This window comes from Cnephaeus nilssonii (genome assembly GCF_951640355.1).
Source record: "Cnephaeus nilssonii genome assembly, chromosome: 1".
Lineage (NCBI taxonomy): Eukaryota > Metazoa > Chordata > Mammalia > Chiroptera > Vespertilionidae > Cnephaeus > Cnephaeus nilssonii.
Genome location: NC_137072.1, coordinates 16,380,028 through 16,403,476, shown reverse-complemented (window position 1 = coordinate 16,403,476; position 23,449 = coordinate 16,380,028). Strand labels below are relative to the sequence as shown.

The 23,449-nt window shown below is 41.6% G+C and overlaps 1 protein-coding gene across 6 annotated transcripts in view; it reads left to right on the top strand.

Annotated features, from left to right (window-relative positions):
- The window catches only part of MIA2 (MIA SH3 domain ER export factor 2), a 108,721-nt gene that overhangs the window by 29,708 nt on the left and 55,564 nt on the right, over positions 1–23,449 (top strand). The window contains exons 1-10 of one of the 6 annotated variants that reach the window (XM_079767203.1): positions 499–1,204; positions 4,750–4,881; positions 8,309–8,330; positions 8,958–9,046; positions 14,444–14,512; positions 16,404–16,430; positions 16,987–17,097; positions 18,800–18,871; positions 20,087–20,191; positions 20,699–20,821. In XM_079767203.1, the coding sequence (XP_079623329.1) occupies positions 1,178–1,204; positions 4,750–4,881; positions 8,309–8,330; positions 8,958–9,046; positions 14,444–14,512; positions 16,404–16,430; positions 16,987–17,097; positions 18,800–18,871; positions 20,087–20,191; positions 20,699–20,821 (777 nt within the window). In that variant the 5' untranslated portion in view covers positions 499–1,177. Of the gene's footprint in view, positions 1–498; positions 1,205–2,241; positions 3,064–4,749; positions 4,882–8,308; positions 8,331–8,957; positions 9,047–14,443; positions 14,513–16,403; positions 16,431–16,986; positions 17,098–18,799; positions 18,872–20,086; positions 20,192–20,698; positions 20,822–23,449 lie in introns of those variants that run through there. The other 5 variants (XM_079767202.1, XM_079767200.1, XM_079767205.1 and 2 more) reach the window with 5 other exon arrangements.

The window sequence follows — 23,449 nt, the reverse complement described above, 5'->3', positions numbered from 1 at the left end:
AGTTTTGAATAGCTGCAGCAAATGGAAAATTTGAAGAATTTTTCAGTTAAATGTAGGTGAGAGTCTTTGCTTTCCTTCTTGCCTAAATGTTTCAGGTAATTGTTTCTATTTGCTGCTGATATCAGATTTTGTACACAACATTCTTTGAATTGTTTAATAGGAATTAATACCACTTTTTATCTACTTTATTTTATAATTGAGGAAGCTCTTTGAGTTCTAACATTTATATATATTATTAACTAGAATGCTTAATTTGTATGTGGAATAAACAATGGAAATTTCCTAGCTCTTGTTCAACAGGTAATTCCTGATTCAATATGTTCTGAGAGCAACTCTTACGTAACAGTTCAGAGAAGGAAAATAAATGTTTGATCTTCTTACAAAGGACTAGATCTTATAGACTGTGGCATTGCCTGTTTAATTAAATGGAAGTAACTAGAACTTAAACCTTTGTAAATAGGCCCTTGCAAAGGGAAATCAGTTTCTAGATTGTGGACAAGGTTTACTGGCTAGCACGTTTCCAATGTTCTTGGTTAATATTATTTTTAATCCTCACAAGAGGATATGTTTTTATTGATTCTTAGAGAGTGAGGAAGGAAGAGAGAGAGAGAGAGAGAGAGAGAGAGAGAGAGAGAGAGAGAGAGAGAGAAACATCGATTGGTTGCCTCCTGTGTGTATCCTGAACAGATTGAACCCATAACCTTTTGGTGTCCCAGAGGATGTTCCAATCAACGGAGCCACCTGGCCAGGGCCAAAGTAGGTCTATTAAAGACACCCAAATCCCATGTCTACTTAACAACTATCTCTGAATATTTTTTACATGGCAGAAATTTATGTACTCTGTATGAACAGACTATAGAATAAATCATGCAATTTAATTTTTATCAGTTACCAAATTCTTTTTGCAATTGTAGATTTTAAGAGGGTAATAATATGCATGATATTTTTTAAGTATGATATTTAATCAGCAATGATGTCCATGAAACTGAATTATGGGTTGGTAGTCACAACTCCACCTACAGCACCCCTATACCCACAAGTGTCAAAACAGGATCACAGTCAGTGTTGAAACAGAAGAGTTGCAGGATGTATTAGAACCTGAAATCTTTCTCAAGGATATGGGGTGCTTAGCAAAGCTTTATTTACAGGTTAGGATATTTTAACATGAGTTTTTAAAATGGACTTGAAAGATCCGGAGGAAGAGGTAAGTTTCTCTATGGCTATTAAGTATATGGAAATTAGGTTTGAATCTGACACTGAGTTTGTGAGCTTTACTTTGTTTTTGCTATGGGCCAGGTGAAACTTTGAGTTTTTTCTTTTAAATAATTTTTACCGAGTGATCCAATGTTCTAATAGAGGCATACATTGTTCTAAGATCCTTTGAAATTTTAAAAGATAAAATTTTGGTTATGCTTCTTTTTTGACCTTAATAAGCTATTCATGTAATTTCAACACAACGCTGTCCAATACCTATAAAGGGTGTGTGCTACTTTTAAAAGGGAGCATTAAGTTCCTGAAATTCCTTAGGCTGATGTGGCAAACGAGAGAGAGCGCTTTGAGTTCCAAAAAACTAGGCCGCATTTTGGTCCTGCAAATCACTTGCTGTGAACCTGGGCCGCTTTTTAATTCTTTTTTTGGCACAGTAGTTCTGTTGCTGCCAGTTTACATTAGGGGAATTTCCTATGGATTTAACATTTTAACTACTGAGTGCTCTCGGGTGATTTTGTTTTAGAAGAAGTATCTTCCTTTTTGAGTTGCTCCACCTGAGGACTTGAACTGGAAAGCTGGCAAGGGAGATTCCTAGATGGGGTATTCTCTGCACCGATGTCAGCTAAAACCATCTCCCACGAACAAGTCCGGCCCCCTTACTTTATTCTACAGACCTAAAAATAGGGCCCTAAATTTAGAGGGCAGGGTGCTGCTTTTAGCTTCCCTTCTGGGGGAGAACAGCACTCCAGGGCCCTGACGGGTTTGAGTTGGCATTTGGGCAGGTAACTGGGAATTTCTGAAGTTTAGGCCAGTTCCGCCTGGAAGTACTCGGGTGATTCAGGTAAAAATGAGGAGCCCCCACGAACCCTCCGTGGACAGAGGAGACCCGACCGATGTCCTCTTGCTTGGGAGAGGTTAAACTTCGTCCCGACAACAGGTGACCCGAGACGTCTCCTGGTCCAAAGTCGGAAGTCCGGACGCGGTTGGCAGGACGCACCGGCGCGGCTCTGCAGGTCATTTTCGAACTGCAATGACCGCGGCGGCCGGTTTCCCAGGATCCGCGGGGTCCCCCGGGGTACGCCGCCGCCGCCAGGGCTTCCGCGGAGCGCAGACAGGAGGCTCCGGCGGGGCTGCGGGAGGAGAGCGCCGCGGGTGGGGGCGGGGGCGCGCCGCGCTCAGGGGCCTCCCGGCGCCGAGGGGCCTCCCGGGGAAGCCTCGCAGCCCGCGGCCAGCCGATGGGGGGTGCGGGGGAGAGGTCCTGGGCCGATGCCCTCGGCCTCTGGGCTGAGCGGCTCACACCACAGCGCAGAGCCGGAGGCCGATTCCCATTTTCCCAGCCCCGAACCCCCGGACTTCCAAAGGCGGGTGGCTTTGCCAGGTAGAGAGCCGGCCCCTTTAAGAGCAAGCTCCCCGGACACGTCTACCAACCTCGCGCGAAGAAGGCGGGACATTTACCGCGTCCCGCCCTCCCGCCCCCCACGGCGGCCTGGCCGGAACCAAACCGAGGGGTGGGGTGGGGCGGCGAGGAGAGGGCCAGTTGCAGGCTCCGGCCGGACGGGCGTGCAGTTGCGGTTCACCTGGACGCAAAGCGTCCCGTAGCGGCCTAAGCTTCCCAGTGGGCAGCGTGGACCCTGGAGACCTGTGGGGCCGCTCGCCCCAGCACCCCCCCCCCAGCCGGCTCCGCAGTGGTCTGGCCCGGTTCCCGGTGCGGGTCTGGGTTGTGGACGGAGCGCTGCGGGTTCGCGGCTGACTTAGGTTCCGCCAGGCCCAGGCGGCGGCGGCCCCGCGGCCATGGAGCTGCCCGGGTCTGCCCCTCAGCCGTACTTGGGGCTGGTCCTGGAGAAGCTGCGCAGGGTAAGCCCAGGCGAGGTCGGGGCTCCCGGGCCCGGGGTGCGGAAGCGGCAGACTTGGGCGCGGGGGTCTGAGCGGCGGCGGTGGGAGGTCCCGGAGCCAGTGTCCCCCGGCCGCGGGCTCAGCCTGTGTCCGCGCCCGGAGCCGGGTTCGCGGGGTGCCGGGGCTGGTTTTCGTGCGGTGGCAGGGAACCTGGAGGCGAGGACGGCGAAGCGAGCCTCGGCTTAGCGGGACCTGACAAAGGTGTGTGAAGTGACTCCCGACGGATGGTGCGTTCTGTCCTGTCCTGTATTTTGAACAGGAGTCGGTGACACGTAGTTCCCCCGACTCTAAGAAACTTGGCCGAGCCTCTGAAATGCGTTCCTTTTAGTGACGAAACTTCTCCTTGTCCTGAAAGGATACCTAAGCCTGGACAGGGAGTTGGGAGGCTAATTCTGCATTTTTCTGTTAAGATGCTCTTTGGAGATGCTTTACCATAAGTGAGACTGTTCTTCTTTCTGGTGTCTTGTTCGTGTAAAAAAGGTCGTGTTAATGGAAAATCTGGAGCTATTAAACTCCCAGGTGTTTAAAATTATTAGGCTCAGTTTACAATCATGTTGCAGGGATTTTTCTGAGTATATAGAGTTGTCTTTGTAGACATGTGTAGTGACATTTATGTTGCGTGTTTTTTAAAAACACACCCATTTGCATTAGAACTTTAAAAAGCCATTTTAAATAACGGGGCAGCGATGATTATTTGTTTCTTATTAGGTAAATAAAAAGTACAGTTGCCATGGCATTCATATATATATATGGCAGTTCTATGGGGGTTCTCAATGGACTGTGACATCATTTGGCCACTTGGCATTATGCTGTCAAGGGAGGCAAGACAAAAAAAAGGACCAAGTGGAAACTGATGAAGTGCTTACTGAAGCAAATACAGAAAGTGCAGGGAAATTGAGGGGTGGGAGGGACTACGTTTTCTTGAGTCTTTAGGAAAGGCTGAGGGAATAGTTTAAGCAGAGGAGGCCTGAAACAGCATGGTGTGTGCAGCGAACTGGATGGGGGCTATATCGCTAGAAATGTAAGGTGGACTCGGGGAGTGAGTGCAATGATGCTTGCTGGAGACCTAAGCGGGTTCCAGGTAAGGGTGCTGGAGAGTCACTGCGCTTTTATTTAGCACTGGAGGCTAAGCCTAATCCCTCACACTGTAGCGGAAGCAAGATGGAAACATTTAAGTAAACCTTTACTAAACGTTTGTATGCAAAAAAAGAAGAAACCATAGAGAATAAGACCGATAATTCAGCCTACACAAAATGCCTTCCTCTTGGCTCCTAGACTCTGCCTCATTTTTAGGACCTGGCATATTTCTATGTACTAGGCACCATTTTAGCGCCCATCTCTTGCATTTAGCCAAGTCTGCGTCCCTAGAGAGAATGTCTGAAGTAGGTAGAGGCCCTCCCCCTTTACTTATCTGATTGGCTTGGGAAAGACCACCTTCCTATCTCCATCAAAGGTGGTAGCCCATACCATTTGCAGGAAGTTTCCCGTTTCAATGGAATACAGACTAGCAGATGGGTCTCCTCTGCAGTGAGCCCTCCAAGATATTCACGTAAATTATTGTCCAATAAACTGGTATTATAAAACTCAGAGTTGGAGTCACAGATTTTGTGAGTTATCATAATGGTAGTTAATTTTCTTGACTTGAAGGTTGTGGCAGCATTGCCTGAAGATATGAGAAAAGGTTCTAATCCTTATGGTTTTCCATGGGAATTGCTGATATGTGCAGTGACTGTTGGATTTTTTGCTGTTTTCTTGTTTCTGTGGAGAAGCTTTCGATCGGTAAGTAACCAATGCTATGTATGTTCTAAGAGAATGTTCATTTTGTCTTCAGATTGAACAAGTAATATGAGAAACATCTTTTATTTTAAGACTAGCGTTCCCGTTGCAGGAAAAATCCTGCAATAGGGTTTCCTGCTGCACTCTACCCCACCCTGCCTGCTCTCCTCCCTTGTCCCCCACCCCGTGATCTCCGCCAGCCCCCCTGCTTTTCTAACTTCTCCGCCAGCCCACCTGCTCTCCTTCCTTCTTCCCTGGCCCCGCCTCCGCTCCTCCCTTCTCTCCCAGCCCGCCTGCTTTTCCCTTCTCCCCAGGCCCCGCCTCCGCTCCTCCCTTCTCCCCCGGCCCACCTTCTCCGCCAGCCCCCCTGCTTTTCCCTTCTCCCCTGGCCCCGCCTCCGCTCCTTCCTTCTCCCCTGGCCCCGCCTCCGCTCCTCCCTTCTCCCCCGGCCCGCCTTCTCCGCCAGCCGCTCTCCTTCCTTCTCCCCCGGCCCCGCCTCCACTCCTCCCTTCTCCCCTGGCCCCGCCTCCGCTCCTCCCTTCTCCCCTGGCCCCGCCTCCACTCCTCCCTTCTCCCCTGGCCCCGCCTCCGCTCCTCCCTTCTCCCCCGGCCCCGCCCCTTCTCCCCCGGCCCCGCCTGCTCAACTTCCTTCTCCCCCGGCCCCGCCTCCGCTCCTCCCTTCTCCTCCCCCCGGCTTGCTTGCTTCTCTGCAGCTTTGCTCCCTTCTGCAGCTCTTGGCTTCTTTCTAAGCTGTCGCGATATGCAAATTAGCCGCCATCTTTGTTGGGATAATTTGCATATTCGTCCTGATTGGTTGGTGGGCGTGGCTTGGATGTAGCGAAGGTGCGGTCAATTTGCATATTTGTCTATTATTAGATTAGATAACAGGTTAGGTTGTAGTTACATGGATCACTCATGTTAATGTGTGGCTACTAGAAACTGAATATGGATTTAGAGGAATTTTTTAGTGTAAAAATTTTAAAGGAGCCCTAGCCGGTTTGGCTCAGTGGATAGAGCATTGGCCTGTGGGCTGAAGGGTCCCAGGTTCAATTCCCGCCAAGGGCACATGCTGGGGTTGCAGGCTTGATCCCCAGTAGGGGGCATGCAGGTGGCAGCGATCAATGATTCTCTCTCATCATTGATGTTTCTAGCTCTCTCTCCCTCTCCCTTCTTCTCTGAAATCAATAAAAATATATTTTAAAAAATTTTAAAGGATTTCTTTGTAGAACTAATACTAAAACCTTACTTTTATTATTTATTTACTAGAGGCCTGGTGCACAAAATTTGTGCACTCAGTGTGTGTGGGGGTGGTCCCTCCTGTGCCCTCTCCCAGTCCATGAGCCCTCGGGGGATGTCCTACCTCCGCTGCACTCACCAGCCATGACAATGACCACCAGGGGGCAGCTCCTGCGTTGAACGTCTGCCCCCTGGTGGTCAGTGCACAACTTAGCAAGCAGTTGAGCAGCCATAGCAGGGGTCCTCAAACTTTTTAAACAGGGGGCCAGTTCACTGTCCCTCAGACCGCTGGAGGGCCGGACTATAGTTAAAAAAAAACTATGAACAAATTCTATGCACACTGCACATATCTTATTTTGAAGTAAAAAAAACAAAACGGCAAAAACACCCGCATGTGGCCCGCGGGCCGTAGTTTGAGGACGCCTGCTCTAACCATTTAGCAACACCAGCAAAGGCCTGGTGTGTATTTTAAAGTATATTCTCTTGAGAATATACGTAAGTATGAGATTATTGGGTTATAGAGTATATGGGAACTTCTACTTTTAAAACATAATGCCAGATTGTTTTCCAAATTGTCTGTACCAATTTATACCCTTACCAGCAATATATAAGAGGTCCAGAGATCCATTTGATTTCTGTCCTCTCCAACACTTGTTATTTTGCCACTTGAATGGAAAAATAATGGTCTTGATTTGAATTCCTTGATCACTAGTGAGATTGTAATCTCTTACTAAATTTACCAGTCATATGTGTTTGTTATTTTGGGAAACAGTTTTTTATGTCTTTTGCTTAAGTTTTTATTGAGTAGTTTGTTGTTTTCTTATTTGTAGGAGTTCTTTATTCTTGATGCTACCCTTATTGATTATGTGTATAGTCTGTGTCCCAGTATGAAACTTCTTTTCATTTTTCTTAAAGTGTTCTTTGATGAGCAGATATTCTTAATTTTAAAATTTTGCTTTTAAGATGTAAGTCTTTGATTGATCTTGAATCCAATTTTTTGTTTGATATGGGATAGTGATTCAGTGTAATTTTTGCCCCCCAAATATAACCACTTTCTCGAGCTTCATATATTGAATAGTCTCTCCTTTCCCTCCTCATCTGCTCTGCCACATATAAGAGTTCCACATACATGTAGACTTTTTCTGCACTCTCATTTCTATTCTTTTAATGAGATCTTTTATCATTTTTTAATTCAGGGAAATTCCTGCATTTTACATTTTTATTTCTCTTTTTTGGGATTACTGTGTTTTAGATGTTAGCCCTTACGCTTAAGATTTCTATATCTCTTAACTTAAAAATACTTTTTTTGTAGTTTCCTGTTATCTTTTGAGGGAGTTCTTCAATCTGATGTTTCAGTTCGCTAATTTATTCCTCATCTTTACCCATACTACTGTACCTTGACTTTAAACATTTTTAAAAAATATATTTATATTGATTTCAGATTGGAAGGGAGAGGGAGGGAGAGATAGAAACATTGATGAGAAAGAATCATTGATCAGCTGCCTCCTGCACACCCCTTATTGGGAAGCCCCTGACTGGGGATTGAGCCCGAAACCTGTGCAATGTGCCCTGACCAGGAATTGAATCCTGACCTCTTGATTCATGAGTGATCGCTCAACCATTGAGCCACACCGGCTGGGCTTAAATTTTGTTTTTAAAAATTTTATCCCTATGCATCTTCTGTAGATGATTTAAGTCCCCATTGTTTTTTTATACTTGCTTATATTACCTTAACCCTAAATCTGATCTCCCTGCAGCTGGAATTCTTCCTTCATTATTTGAGAGGGAGAGAGAGGTTAAATAATAGAAAGGTAGTGTTTATTGTTTCTTTATAGTCAGTTCAGATCCATGACCTTTGATTTCTCAAATTGTGTTATTTTGGATATTACTAGGGGAGATGATGATAGGGGTTTCCTGAAATAGTTTGTTTCAGGGTCAGATATGTTTGAGGAACAATGGGCTAAATGATACAGTATTTCAGCACTTTCATTATCCTAATATACAATGTGAACTTTTAATAGAGATTTTAATATGTTGCATTTTTCTCATTGGACATAGAATACTTTTGATTAACAAATTCATACTCAGGCAATAAGAAAAGTGTTATTTTTAAGTTGGCAGTATAAGTTAAATAAATTAGATTTACTTGAATTTGTATTTGTTTTAATGTGATTTTGTTTAAAATTTGTTTCAGATTAGAAGCCGGCTTTATGTGGGTAAGCTCTTTTTTCTACTTTAGACCTCACCATTGTTTATAATTTTAAAACTTAAAACAATTTACGCATGATAACATTAACTTTAAAAAAATTTACTGGGGTAACATTGGTTAATAACAGATGATTTTTAGGTGTATAAGATTATAATTCTACATATGTGTACTCTGGTATGTGCTTACCACCTGAAATCTAGTTTCCATCCATTACCATATATTTGACCCCCTTTACCAACTTTGCCTTCTCTCCACCCCCTTTCCCTACTGGTAATCTCCATTCTGTTGTCTGTATCTGTAAGTTTGCTTTTGTTTGTTACTTTTTGTTTCATATTACACATATTAGTGAAATCATGTTTTTTGTCCCTTTTAGTCTGATTTATTTCACTTAGCATAGTACTTTAAAGATTCGTTCATGTTGTCACCAATGTGAATGTTTCATCTTTTTATTGCTAAGTAGTATTCCATTGTATAATTTTATACTACACTGTATATTTATACACATCACATACTCTTTAACCAGGTGTCTGTCAGGTTGTTCATTTCTTGGCTTTTGTACTTAATATTGCAATTGAACATAGGGGTACATATATCTTTATGGATAAATGTTTTTATATTTTAACTTTTTATTTAGAAAGAGAGAAAAAGCTTGCTGTAGAACTTTCTACACTAATCGAAGAAAAATGTAAACTACTTGAAAAATTTAGCCTTGTACAAAAAGAGGTAAGACATTTTTGAAAATGTTAACATTCATGTTAGAGTCTGAGGATTTTATACTTCTCAATACAGGTACTTCTGTATTAGTTTAAAATTATTAATGCTTTGTTTGCAAAGTATGAGAGTTCATATTGCTCTTCAAATTACTGGGTTTCAAGTTGCCTTTTCCTGATTAGTGAAGTTAAACACCTTTTTATATGTTTATTGGCCTTCTTCTTCTTTCTCTCCCTCTTCCTTCTTCTTCTTTTTTATATTTTTAAAGGTATAGTTATATATCTTTTTCCTTTTTGATATGTAAGACTTCCTTTCCTATATTTTGAGTATGAGTCCTTTGCCAGATATATGTGGTGCAAATATGTTCTTCCACATTGTGTTTGCCTTTTTATTTCATATGGTGTCTTGGTAAGCAGAAGTTTATAATTTTAATATAGTCTGATTTGTCAATCTTTTTTTTAAAAAAATATATTTTTATTGACTGTAGAGAGGAAGGGAGAGTAAGAGAGAGAAACATCAATGATTAGGGAAAACCATTGATTGGCTGCATCCTGCACTCCCCAAACTGGTGATTGAGCTCACAACCCAGCATGTGCCCTGACCAGGAATCCAACTGTGACCTCCTGGTTCATAGGTCAATGCTCAACCCCTGAACCATACTGGCCAGGCATGTCAATCTTTTTTTATGGTGGATGACTGCTTTTTGTTTTCTACTTAAGCAATTTTTGTCTGCTCAAAGATATGAAGGTATTCTTCTGTGTTATCTTTTAGAAACTTAGTTGTTTTACTTTTCTCCTTTAGTCTTTATGTTAGTTTGCTAGGACTGTCTTAACATACCACAGACTGGGTGGCTTATGCAACAGAAATTAAATTTGTTTTAGAGTTTTGGAGGCTAGCAGTCCAGGACCAAGGTGTTGGCAGGTTTGGTTCTTCTAAGGTCTCTCTCCTTGGCTTGCGGATGGCAGCCTTCTTGCCTGATACTCCATGGTCTTTCCTCTGTCCTGGTGCCTGTTTCTGGTATTTCTCTGTGTGTCCACAGACTGAAGGGTCTCCGGTTCAATTCCCAGTCAAGGGCACATACCTCGGTTGTGCCCTTGGACACATTGGATTAGGGCCCACCCTAAAGCCCCTTTTTAACTTAATCACCTCCTTGAAGGGCCTGTTTCCAAATACAGTTAAATTCCTACTGGGGATTGGGGCTTTAACATATTAACTTGGGTGTGAGGGGAACAATTTAGCCAAAATTTATTCAGTCCTTCATCTATCTGGAATTGAATTTGTGATGGTGTAATTTGGAGGTCAAAATTTAATGTTTTTCATATGGATATTGCATTAACAAGTACTATTTATTGAAAAGACCATCTTTTCCTTTTGTTCTGTGGTGTCATCTTCTTAAATCAAGTGACTGTATATATCTGAGTCTGTTTCTATAGCTTCTGTCTTGTTGGGCTATATATATATATATTTTTTTTTTAAATATATTTTATTGATTTTTTACATAGAGGAAGAGAGAGGGATAGTTAGAAACATCAATCAGCTGCCTCCTGCAAACCCCCCACTGGGGATGTGCCCGCAACCAAGGTACATGCCCTTGACCGGAATCGAACCTGGGACCTTTCAGTTCGCAGGCCGACGCTCTATCCACTGAGCCAAACCGGTTTTGGCTTTTTTTTTATTCTCATGCCAACCACGCTTTTTAAATCTATTGTGTTTTTATAACAAGTCTTTTTATTTTTTAATCCTCACTGGAGGATATTTTTTCCCCTTGGTTTTTTAGAGACAGTGGGATGGAGGGAGGGAGGGAGGGAGGGAGCGAGAGAGAGAGAGAGAGAGAGAGAGAGAGAGAGAGAGAGAGAGAGAGATGTCATAGATTGGTTGCCTCCTGAGCACTTGCCCCTAAAGAGGCCTCGGATCGAACCAGCAACCGAGGTATGTGCCCTTGACTGGGAATTGAATCCTAGACCCTTCAGTCTGTGGGCTGACGCTATAACAACTGAGCAAAACCAGCGAGGGCATTTATAACGTCTTGATACCACAGTGTACACTTCTAAGTTTGTTCTTCAAGATTGTCTTGGCATTTTTGCCTTTTTATACTAGTATAAATTTGAAATCATTTAATCTGTTTACACATGCACATAGCCTGCTCTAGGAATTTGATTAGGATTGCATTAAATATATAGATCACTTTGGAGAGAATTGATATTTTACAATGTTGTCTTCTTGTGAATGGATTATGGTATATCACTGCACTTATGTCTTTTTGTAATCCTTTCCATATTGTTTTATACATCTTTGAGTTGAGATCTTGCATAGCTTTTTTTTTTTTTTAAATACATTTTTATTGATTTCAGAGAGGAAGGGAGAGGGAGAGAGAGATAGAAACATCAATGATGATAGAGAATCATTGATCGGCTGCCTCCTGCATGGTCCACACTGGCAATTGAGCCCACAACCCAGGCATGTGCCCTGACTGGGAATCGAACAGTGACCTCCTGGCTCATAGGTTGACGCTCAACCACTGTGCCACACCAGCTGGGCTTGCATATCTTTTCTTAAATTTATTCCCTGGTATCTGAGCCCGCAACCTGGGCATGTGCCCTTGACTGGAATCGAACCTGCGATCCTTCAGACCACAGGCTGACACTCTATCCACTGAGCCAAATGGGCTAGGGCATGAGTGGCTTTTAATACATTAACAGAGTTGTGCATCCATTACAATAAATTTCAAACATTTTTATTACCCCAAAAAGAAATGCTCCACCCCTTAGATACCACCCTTCACCCATTCTCTCCCATTCCCAAGCCCTAAACAATTAATGTACTTTTTGTTCCTATAAAATAGTCTATTTTGGACATTGCACATAAATGGAATCATATAATATGTGGTCCTTTGTGCCTTGCTTTTTTAAAACACTTACATGATGTTTTGAAGGTTTATCCATGTTATAGCATGTATCAGTACTTAATTCTTTCTATATTTTTTGCCACATGATTTTTTGTATCAGTTTACATATCCATTTGTCAGTTGATGGACATTTAGGTTATTCTAATTTTTGGCTATTATAAATGACTAGTGGCCCAGTGCACAAATTTGTGCATGGGTGGGGTCCCTCGGGCTGGCCAGTGATTGAGGCCTATGGGGGGGCTGGCTGGCCAGAGGGAGGGACCACAGGAGGTTGGTCAGCCAGCCCCCTGATCGGGGCCATGGGGGGGCCGGCTGGGTGCGGGGGAAGGGGGGAGAGGCCACAGGCAGTTGGCCAGTGGGGGGAGAGGGGGCTGTGGGAGGTTGGCCAACCAGGGGGAGGGGCCGTGGGAGGTTGACCAGCGGGGGGGGGGGGGGCCTGCAGGAGGTTGGCTGGCTGGCCCTCCTATCGGGGCCAATCAGTGGGGCCAGCTGGGGGGAGGGGCCATGGGAGGTTGGCTATGGGAGTGCACTGACCACTAGGGGCCAGCTCCTGCGTTGAGTGTCTGCCCCCTGGTGGTCAGTGTACGTCATAGTAACTGGTTGACCGGTTGTTCTAGTCATTCCAGTCGTTCGGTCGTAACTGTCACTTAGGCTTTTATATATAAAGATGTCTTTATTATAGCCAATGTCTGACTAAGAACTGTGTTCCTCTTACTTTTTCCTTTGGTTCTGAGTCAAATCTTATCTTTTTATTCATTTTTTTATTATTTTTTAATACCCAAAGACAGCAGGGGGAGGAAGGAGGGAGGGAAGAAGGGAGGGAGGAAGAAAGAAGGGGGAGGGAGGGAGGGAGGGAGAGAGAGAGAGAGAGAGAGAGGATTGATGTGAGAGGGAACATTGGTTGCTTTCTGTATGTGCCCGACTAGTGCCCATGCCTGACCAGGATCAAACCCGCAACCTAGGTATGTGGCCTGATCGGGAATTGAACCCAGAACCTTTTTGTATACAGGATGATGTTCCAACTAACTGAGCCACACCGGCCAGGTAAAATCTTGTCTTTTTGAATACCAGGTTATTTTATATTGAGTATCAGTGCTAGCATAACAAAAATTGTACAGATAATTTTGATCTTTCTCCAGTGAGGATTTACTGTTGCTTCTCATAGGCAGCTGAGCTAGGGACATTTGAAATCTTCGATTACTTTGATCACAGATTGAGATGTTTGGAAACTTGGCCTCACTTAAAATGGTTAGTTTGTGGTTTATAAGGTAGCCATTGTGGGTTGGTATTATTTCCTCTTGCTGCTCTAACAAATTACCACAAATTTAGTGGCATAAGGCAACACAAATTTATTGAACCATAGTTCTGGAGGTCAGAAGTGTAAAGCCAGTCTTATAGGGCTAAAATTAAAATATCAGCCAGTCTGTGTCCCAGAGAGAACCTGTTTCTTGCCTCTTCCACCTTCTGGAGGCTACCCACATTCCTTGGCTCATAGCTATATCACTCTGTCCTCTGCTTCTGTCTTCACATCAACTTTGAGCCTTTTGCCTCCCTTTTATAAGGCCGCTTGGGATTATATTGAGCCCACCAATATAATCTCAGATATTTGCTCCAGTTCAAGATCCTTAATCACACCTGGAAATTTTGGGAATTAGGGTGGAATTGTGGAGAGGTCGTTATTTAACTTACTACAGGGTCCCATCTTGCAGTCTGTCTGAGCTTCATGGTTCATCCTACTCATCAGGTCCTGAACTCTAAATTTTGTCTTCTCAACTCCCAATTCTACTAAAATCTCTGCTTCTGTGTGTGTGTGTGTGTGTGTGTGTGTGTGTGTGTGTAAATGTCAAATCTGGACTTGTTTTTCTGATTATTTTGTTTCCTGTCACACATTCTCACTATTTTGATAACTCTCTAAGGCCTTTAGACATATCCTGTCTTCTGTTATTTTCGTCCAGCTCTTTTTCTTGTTCTTAGCAAGAAGGTTGATCCAAAACAAGCTGGCTCTGCCATTTAATTTACTTTTTATGAGACTGATGCGCTACCTACTGTACTAACGAGGCATCTTAATATACTTTTTAAAAAAGCATTGAAGTAAGTGCATTTTGCTAAATCCTGTAGCATTGTACATTTCATTGTCCTATTTTACATTGTTCTTGGTTGTTTTCTTTATATTTAAAACATTTTATATTCCCTATTTGCTTTATTTGTTGTTAGATTTGAATTACAAGTGAAAAGTTCTGATAGACACTTGGTATAAATTTCTCTTTAATGAATAAATAGGTAGACTTTGGATAGCCTTAAGTGTAAAGTTCTGCCATTTGTTGCCCAAACTAATGGGTTGTGATGTGTTAGCTGCCCTAGCTTTGTTTGTTATAGTAGTCAAATTTAAAGTTTAGTAAATCCAAATAAATTTAACATACCTGTGGAACTAGATTCTGTCTGTTTCTTAGATGCCTACCCAGATAAAATGTGTAGTTTTTACTTACAGTGTTGCTTTCTCTCAGTATGAAGGCTTAGAGTCATTAAAGGATTCCAATTCTGAGAAGGAGTCAACAGAAGCTCAAAATTTGGAGGTAAAAATAAATAGTATAATTATAAAAGCTGGGGGAAATAGCATAAACTTTAAATGAAATGTATCATCTCAAAAACTATTTGAAAGGAAATATAAAAGAGCATCTTTTGATGTTAAACTTTAAAAAAAGTTAAATATAGGAAATAGAATATTAATAAGTAGCATAAAATATTTGAACTATTGTTGCAAAACCTGTTTTGAGTGAGGTGTCAGTTCACTGAAATCTAGGGTGTTATAGGAGGTCCTTATTCATCATTCCTGGGAAATGTATTAAAAGTGACCTTTTTCTTTTTTTTTTTACTTATTTTGCTCCAGAAAGAAAAAAATAGCATTGATTTTCATAAATTTAGGCATAGTTGGTAACAATAAATTAGTAAATTTTGGTTGTACTTGCTTTTACTTCATCCCCAGTATATTAGGAGTGACTAGAATTAGACCAAAGATTTATGTTATAAGCAGTGGTGTGCTGATAAATATTTAGCAACTGGATATCTAAAAAGCAGAAGCCCTTATTTGTAGTATTTCCTGAGTATTGTGTAAATACTCTGACCGTGACCAATTTCAAGATGTCAGCATGATGTCACTGATGGTAGAGTTTGGAAGACATATGCATAGTTGGGTTCCTGAGCCATGTATGACTTGGCTTAAATAGGAAGGAAGGTATCATAATTTGTCCCTTGGCTAAACTCCAACAGATTGATTACCTTAGGTAATGGGAGTGCCTTACTACTGTTTTGAAGTGGAAGTTTTTTTTGTTTTTTGTTTTTTTTAAATAAATAATTGTATATCCTTTAAAAAAAAAAAAAATATATATATATATATATATATATATATATATTATTGATCTTTTACAGAGAGGAAGGGAGAGGGATAGAGAGTTAGAAACATCGATGAGAGAAACATCGATCAGCTGCCTCTTGCACACCCCCTACTGGGGATGTGCCCGCAACCAAGGTACATGCCCTTGACCGGAATCGAACCTGGGACCCTTGAGTCCGCAGGCCGATGCTCTATCCACTGAGCCAGACCGGTTTCGGCGAAGTGGAAGTTTTATAAAAAGCTTACTAATATTAAAGTGGAAACAATAGACTTCCTGCCTTTGGTGTACATGTTCAGTCAGTCCAGCTGGGCAGTTCTCAATCACTGATGTCTATAAATCATCAGAAAGTCTATGGATAATGATTCAGAATTTCCTACTGGAGTCTAAAGTAAGTTACAAATTGAATTCCAAATGAAAGACATTTTTTAAACTTTTATTTCTTCACTTGTTACCTATTAATATTCTTAAGAACTTGTTGAAATAGTTATATTTTATTTGTTGACCCTCTTTTAGCTGTTGTTCTAGTAGTAATTTATTAGTTTGGTTAAAGAAATTTGCAAGGCAGTTAGCATGCTTAAAAAAAACCCTAAAAAACTGGAGGGCAGAGGCCTCAAGTTTCGTGGTATTGTGGATAAAATAAAACACCAATTTATTCTCAAGACATTGAACTTACTTAATCTAGCAATAAGATTAGCTGGTTTTATTTTAAAATGAATAATCACTCATTTAAAAATGAACAAGTGAGTGTTAAAATGAAGAATCACTTGTTTAAAATAAATAAGTAAATGTCTGATTTTAGCAATTAAAAAATGTTTATTTTCAAGATTGTTAAATTGAATATAAACTAACATGATGCAACTTAAAAAATCTGATGGTTGAATCGGTAGGTAAAATAAAAATGATATGGCAATTTTGATTTAAGTAAGAGAATTCTTATAATGAAATAGTCAAATTTGGGGAAATATATATAAATAAGTTTTTTACCACTATAATGTAGTATGTACTTGTTCTGCTTTTCTTTGGGCCTACATTAAATTCTTTAAATTTTTGGTTTGTTTATTTTTTTAACAAGTTTGTTGAAGAATCACAAATATCAGAGGTATGTTTATTATAGCATTTAATATCCAATTAGAATAATCCAACAACTAATCATTTTAAATTTAAAGGTCACAGAAAATACGTCTTAATTCAATGTAGATTATTATTATGAAACAATCTTGATTGGTTTTAAAATTTATTTTGCATTTTATTATATTGGATTTATTCCTCATTTTTGCTTTTATAATGCTTTAGCGCAGAAGTTGGCAAACTAGACTCTGGGCTTCCCACCTGTTTTTTGTAAATAAAATTTTATTGGAACACAGCCATGCTCATTCATTTATGCGTTGCCTTTGCTGTCTCACTGCATAGGCATAGTTGAGTAGTTGGGACAGAGACTACAGGGCCTGCAAGCCTGAAATACTTACTCTCTGGCTCTTTATACAAAACGTTTGCTAACCCCTGTTAGAATGGCTATTATTTCAGTATTATGAAAATGAACAAATATATAAACTAAATTTACTTAACTTACAGTCTATGTGTTTTATTATAATGATCTGATTTACCCTAACCAGAAATTCCTAGGTCTGTCTTATAAAGTTGACTTCCTCTTTTAGGCAATCTGTGAAAAGCTGAACAGTTCCAAATCTGAATTTGAGGATGAAATAGACTTTCTAGAAAAGGAGCTAAAGGAAGAGAAATCTAAACATTCTGAACAAGATGAATTGGTAAGGCTTCTGTGTTTGAGGAGACTGTAGGTAGAAGGAAGTTATTGCATTAAAAAAAATTATATCGTTTAAAGCAGCTATTTTCAACCTTTTTCATTTCATAGCACACATAAACTAATTACTAAAATTCTGTGCCACTCTAAAAAATATATTTTTTTGCCTATCTGACAAAAAAAGGTATAGATTTGATTCATTCACATCGGTTGGCTATTGTTGTGTTGGCTGTTGTCATTTTTTAATTTGACAATCTAAAGGAAAAGAGGTCAGTGTGCCTGACTAAATAGGCAGGTATTGGATGTTTTAAAAATCCTTATAGCATACTGGTTGAAAAGCACTGATTTAAAGAATTGTATACACTGTAAAAAATTTAAAGAATGCAGAAGGTTGTAAAGTAGAGAGTATAAATTTTCAGATCTACTAATTCTTTTCATTTGCTAGAGGTTACCATCCTATATAATAAAGAGGTAATATGCAAATTGACCATCACCCCAACACACAAGATAGCCGTCCCCATGTGGTCAAAGATGGCCGCCCCCATGTGGACACAAGATGGCCGCCACAAGATGGCCAGCAGGGGAGGGCAGTTGTGGGCGATCAGGCCAGCAGGGGAGGGCAGTTGGGAAGGACAAGGCCTGCAAGTGAGGGCAGTTGGGGAGAACGGGCCAGCAGAGGAGGGCAGTTGGGGGCGACCAAGCCTGCAGGGGAGGGCAGTTAGGGGTGACCAGGCCGGCAGGGGAGGGCAGTTAGGGGCAATTGGGCTGGCAGGGGAGCAGTTAGGTGTCAATCAGGCTGGCGGGGGAGTGGTTAGGGGGTGATTAAGCTGGCAGGCAGAAGCGGTTAGGGGCAGTCAGGCAGGTGAGTGGTTAGAGCCAGCAGTCCTGGATTGTGAGAGGGCAGTCGGACATCCCTCGAGGGGTCCCAGATTGGAGAGGGTGCAGGCTGGTCTGAGGGACACCCCCTCTCCCCAATGCACGAATTTCGTGCACCGGGCCTCTAGTTATCTTGTTAAGTTTCTTACATATTTATTTATTTATTTTTAGGACGATTGTGACTTTTAAAAAATATATATTTTTTTATTGATTTCAGAGAGGAAGGAAGGGGGAGAGAGAAACATCGATGATGAGAGAGACTCATTGATCGGCTGCCTCCTGCACAACCCCTACTGGGTATTGAGCCCACAACCCAGACATGTGCCCTTGACCAGAATCGAACCTGGGACCCTTCAGTCTGCAGGTCGATGCTCTATCCACTGGGCCAAACTGGCTAGGGCTCTTGCATATTCTTATAGAAATTTTTTATATGCACTAAGGAAGTAGCTCACATAAATAGTTTAGTTTGAATAATCACATACATAGTGGATTTTATCACTCAGAAAGTATGTTAAGAACATTTTAACTTTCCTTTATTTTAAAATCTTTCTTAAGGAAGATCTTGATGTGTATGAGATTATTATGATACAATGTTAGTGGACTTTTCTGGAGCCTATTTAAACTTAAATGTCATGAAACATTAAAGATGAGATAAAAGACTATTATGTAACTTTCATGTAAGATTTCTTTAAGCAAATGGCGGAGAAGATTTTTAATTTGAGCCCTCAGTTATTTGAGGAAAACTTGTTAACAGTATATCTAATGTATGTGGCATCTTGGAAACTAGAGGAGTTTAGTAAATGCTTGTTTATTGACTGATACTGTCTTTCCAGATGGTGGATATTTCAAAAAGGATACAGTCCTTAGAAGATGAATCAAAATCACTCAAATCACAAGTGGCTGAAGTAAGTTGCTTTAGTCTAATACAGTGGTTGGCAAACTGCGGCTCGCGAGCCACATGCAGCTCTTTGGCCCCTTGAGTGTGGCTCTTCCACAAAATACCATGGCCTGGGCGAGTCTATTTTGAACAAGTGACGTTAGAAGAAGTTTAAGTTTAAAAAATTTGGCTCTCAAAAGAAATTTCAATCGTTGTACTGTTGATATTTGGCTCTGTTGACTAATGATTTTGCCGACCACTATTAGACTCTAATAGGTCTGTTGCTTTTGAAAATAATTTTAATGTTCCTATTACTATTATAATTAAAAAATAAGATATAATATTAGAATTTGAGATATAGTGGTCTTAGATATATATGTTTTATACAAGGTACCTCAGGAAAACTTTTTTTTTTAAACATTTTATTGATTTTTTTACAGAGAGGAAGGGAGAGGGATAAAGAGTTAGAAACATCAATGAGAGAGAAACATCAATCAGCTGCCTCCTGCACACCCCCTACTGGGGATGTGCCTGCAACCATGTACATGCCCTTGACCGGAATCGAACCTGGGACCCTTCAGTCTACAGGCCGAAGCTCTATCCATTGAGCCAAACCGGTCAGGCCTTGAAAGCTTTTTTTTTTTTTATTGGACAAGTATTTACTGAGCTATTGCTATGTACTGGACACTGTTGTAGATGATAGGCACTTACATTAGTAGTTAAAATAGACAGAAAAAAACTTAAATTATGGTAAGAGAAGAACAGATAATAAAAACTAATTAAACTGCCCTGGCTGGTGAGGCTCAATTGGTTGGACATCGTCCAGTGCACAAAAAGGTTGCCGGTTTCATTCCTGGTCCGGGCATATGCTGGATTGCAGGCTTCATCACCAGTTGGGGGCCTGCAGGAGGCAGCTGATTGATGTTTCTCACATCAGTATTTCTCTCTTTCTCCCTCTCCCTCTAAATCAATAAAATCATTTAAAAAAGCTAATTAAACTTCTTAAACAGTACATAGAAGGTTATAAGAGGTTAAATCAAGGTTTAAAGCCACATAGCTAGTTAGTGTGGGAGCCATGACTAGATCCTGATTCTAGGCCAGACTTTTTTCTCCTACACTATGCTGCCTTGTCTGTTAACATTGGCATGTTTTTTACTTTAATTCCATGTTTTAGGGAATATGGGTAAAAAATAACTATTGTATAAACTAATTGTTATAACTTCATATGTTGTATTTTACGTAGGCCAAAACAACCTTCAAAATATTTCAAATGAATGAAGAACGACTTAAGATAGCTATAAAAGATGCTTTGAGTGAAAATTCCCAACTTCAGGAAAGCCAGAAACAGGTTTGTACTGTATAGGGACCCTTCAACTTGTATTTATAAATCTTCTGGTCATACTGATGACTGACCCATGCGAGGGGCAAGAAAAGGCTTTTCCTGGAGAGCACAAGAGCAGGACAATCTCCCATATTTTGTGTCTCTTGTGTAGGATAAATTTTAATACAAGTAAGATATAGTATGAGATATAAGGAGCGGTAAGAAGTGACCAAATCTAACGTATGTATATCTCAGAAACTTCATTTGATATAGATTTATTATGTTAATTAGTTGAAGATGGTTAAGTATCTGTTATTTTACTACTCTTTTGAAAGTTCTTTGCAAACAGGAGCCCACCCTTCCTTTCCTACTCCTGTCCCTCCCTCCCTCCTTCATTCCATCCCTTTTTTTCTTTTTCCTCCCTTCTTAGCAATACATTGCATTGCATAATATCTATTAATTATACAGTTAAATATATAAAAGTATGATAAGGTAATATGAGTTTTTCTTTTTTGTGTGGGGTTTGATTTTTAGCTTTTACAAGAAGCTGAAGAATGGAAAGAACAAGTGAGTGAACTTAATAAACAGAAAATAACATTTGAAGACTCCAGAGTACATGCAAAACAAGTTCTTTGTGATAAAGAAAATCAGATCAAGGTAAATGGCCCTGCTGGTTTTAGTGACTGAATCAGTTAGAATTGTATACTAATTCTGAAATTTGAAAATTTTTATTTTTAGCAGTTTAAAAAAAAAATAAAAAAAATATATATATATTCTTTTTTTTAAAAATATATTTTATTGATATTTTACAGAGAGGAAGGCAGAGGGATAGAGTCAGAAACATTGATGAGAGAGAAACATCTAATAGCTGCCTCCTGCACACCTCCTACTGGGGATGTGCCCGCAACCAAGGTACATGCCCTTGACCGGAATCGAACCTGGGATCTTTCAGTCCGCAGGCTGATGATGCTCTATCCACTGAGCCAAACCAGTTAGGGCATATATATATATATTCTTTATTGATTTTAGAGAGGCAGGGAGAGACATAGCAACACCAATGATGAGAAAGAATAATTGATTGGCTGCCTCCTGCAGGCCCCCCACTGGGGATCGAGCCTGCAACCTAGGCATGTGCCCTGACTGGAATTGAACCATGATCTTCTGGTTCATAGGTTGACTCTCAACCACTGAGCTGCACCGGCCCAGTAGTAGCAGTTTTTATTTTGACCATTTGGCCAATTTGAGGATGTGTACTTTTTTGGCATACATTTCAATTTGTAGCAGTATTGTCATCTTTGCTGTCAAATGCTTTTTTTGGCAGCAAAGATTACAACAAATATATATCTATGATATATCTCAACATTCTTTTTGTCCACTTTTCCCTCTCCTTATTTTAGCATAGATATTAAATGAAGAAAGGAAAAGAATAATGATTTTACCTTTGTCTTTAGAATGCCATCTGTTTCTGTTGATAGGGTTAGAAAGAATGTTAGAAATTGACAGATGAAGTTGTATATATTGGCTGAATATCTTTGATACTTTGATTACCACAGAGATGAGTACTTTTAAAAATATAAATCTAATTGAAACTTGTCTCCCTCTCCTACCCCCTTTTCCTGCCTACTTGTTTAAATCTTATGCTTTCAAGCTACAAAGAGATACTCAGGTGTGAGTATCTATATATATAAAGAGCCAGGGTCTGTAACGTCCAAAACGACCGAAGGCTCGACCGAACACCAGAAGTCAATCCTGCAGTCAGTTCTGGATTGTCGTGGTGACCCAGCACTGATTGCCACCTGCAGGCACGGCGACCCAGCACTGACTGCCGAGGGAGCTGTGGATCAGGCCCAGAGAGAGGCCCGAAGAGAGAAGCAGGGTCTGATCCATGGCTTCTGTGGCAGCTGTTGATCAGCCATTGCCTCTCTCTTTCTCTCCAGGCTTCGCCAGCAGCCTCACCTCTCTTTCTCTCCAGGCCTCCACGGGGGCTGCTGATCAGCCCCGCCTCTCTGATCAGGCCAGAGATAGGCCCGGAGACACTGACTGGCATAGAAACTGACCAATCAGAACCAAATCTAGGTGAACTGTGAGGAGCCAATGGCTGCCTAGGAGGCAGAGCTTTTGACGCTGACTGGCATAGAAACCGACCAATCAGAACCAAATTGGCCGGCAGGGGAGGGCAGTTAGGGGCGAGATCAGGCCTACAGGGAGGGCAGTTGGGGGTGATTAGGCAGGCAGAGGCAGTTAGGGACGAACAGGCCAGCAGGGGAGAGCAGTTGGGGGCGAGATCAGGCCGGCAGGGGAGGGCCGTTGGGGGCGAGATCAGGTCGGCAGGGGAAGGCAGTTGGGGGCAACCAGGCCGGCAGGGGAGGGCAGTTGGGGGGCGATCAGGCAGGCAGAGGCAGTTAGGAGCGATCAGGCCGGCAGGGGAGAGCAGTTAGGGGCGAGATCACGCCGGTAGGGGAGGGCCGTTGGGGGTGAGATCAGGCCAGCAAAGGAGGGCAATTGGGGGCGAGATCAGGCCAGCAAGGGAGGGCCATTGGGGCGAGATCAGGCCAGCAGGGTAGGGCAGTTGGGGGCAACCAGGCCGACAGGGGAGGGTAGTTGGGGGCGATATCAGGCTAGCAGGGGAGGGCAGTTATGGGCGATCAGGCAGGCAGAGAGGTTAGGGGCGATCAGGCAGGCAGGCAGGCAGAGGGGTTAGGGGCAATCAGGCAGAGGCAGTTAGGGATGATCAGGCAGGCAGGCAGGTGAGTAGTTAGGAGCCAGCAGTCCCAGATTGTGAGAGGGATGTCTAACTGCCGGTTTAGGCCCTATCAGACATCCCCAAAGGGTCCCCTATTGGAGAGGGTGCAGGCTGGGCTGAGGGAACCCACCCTCCATGCACGAATTTTATGCACCGGGCCACTAGTTAAGTAATAAGAAATAAAACTAACATTTTGTAATCTAATAGTGAAGTGCATGATATCATCTTGAAAGCTATACATTTATACTGTTTATGTTGCTACTAAGAATGTTTTCAAGATTCCATCTGTAGGAGTTGTATTCATAATTTGGCATATTGTTTTACCCTCTCTTTGCCCTCCCAAATTTTATCTAGGAATTGGAATTTTATCTAGGGCTTGGAATTCTTCCTAAACAAAATAAAATGAAAAAGAAAAAATAAAATGAAAAAGAAAAAAGAACAAAAGAACAAAAGAACAAAAATGAGATGTTAATCTCACACTCTATTAAAAAATATAAGCCATGTTATTTATGCTTGGAACTCTCAGGAATTTGATTGAAAGA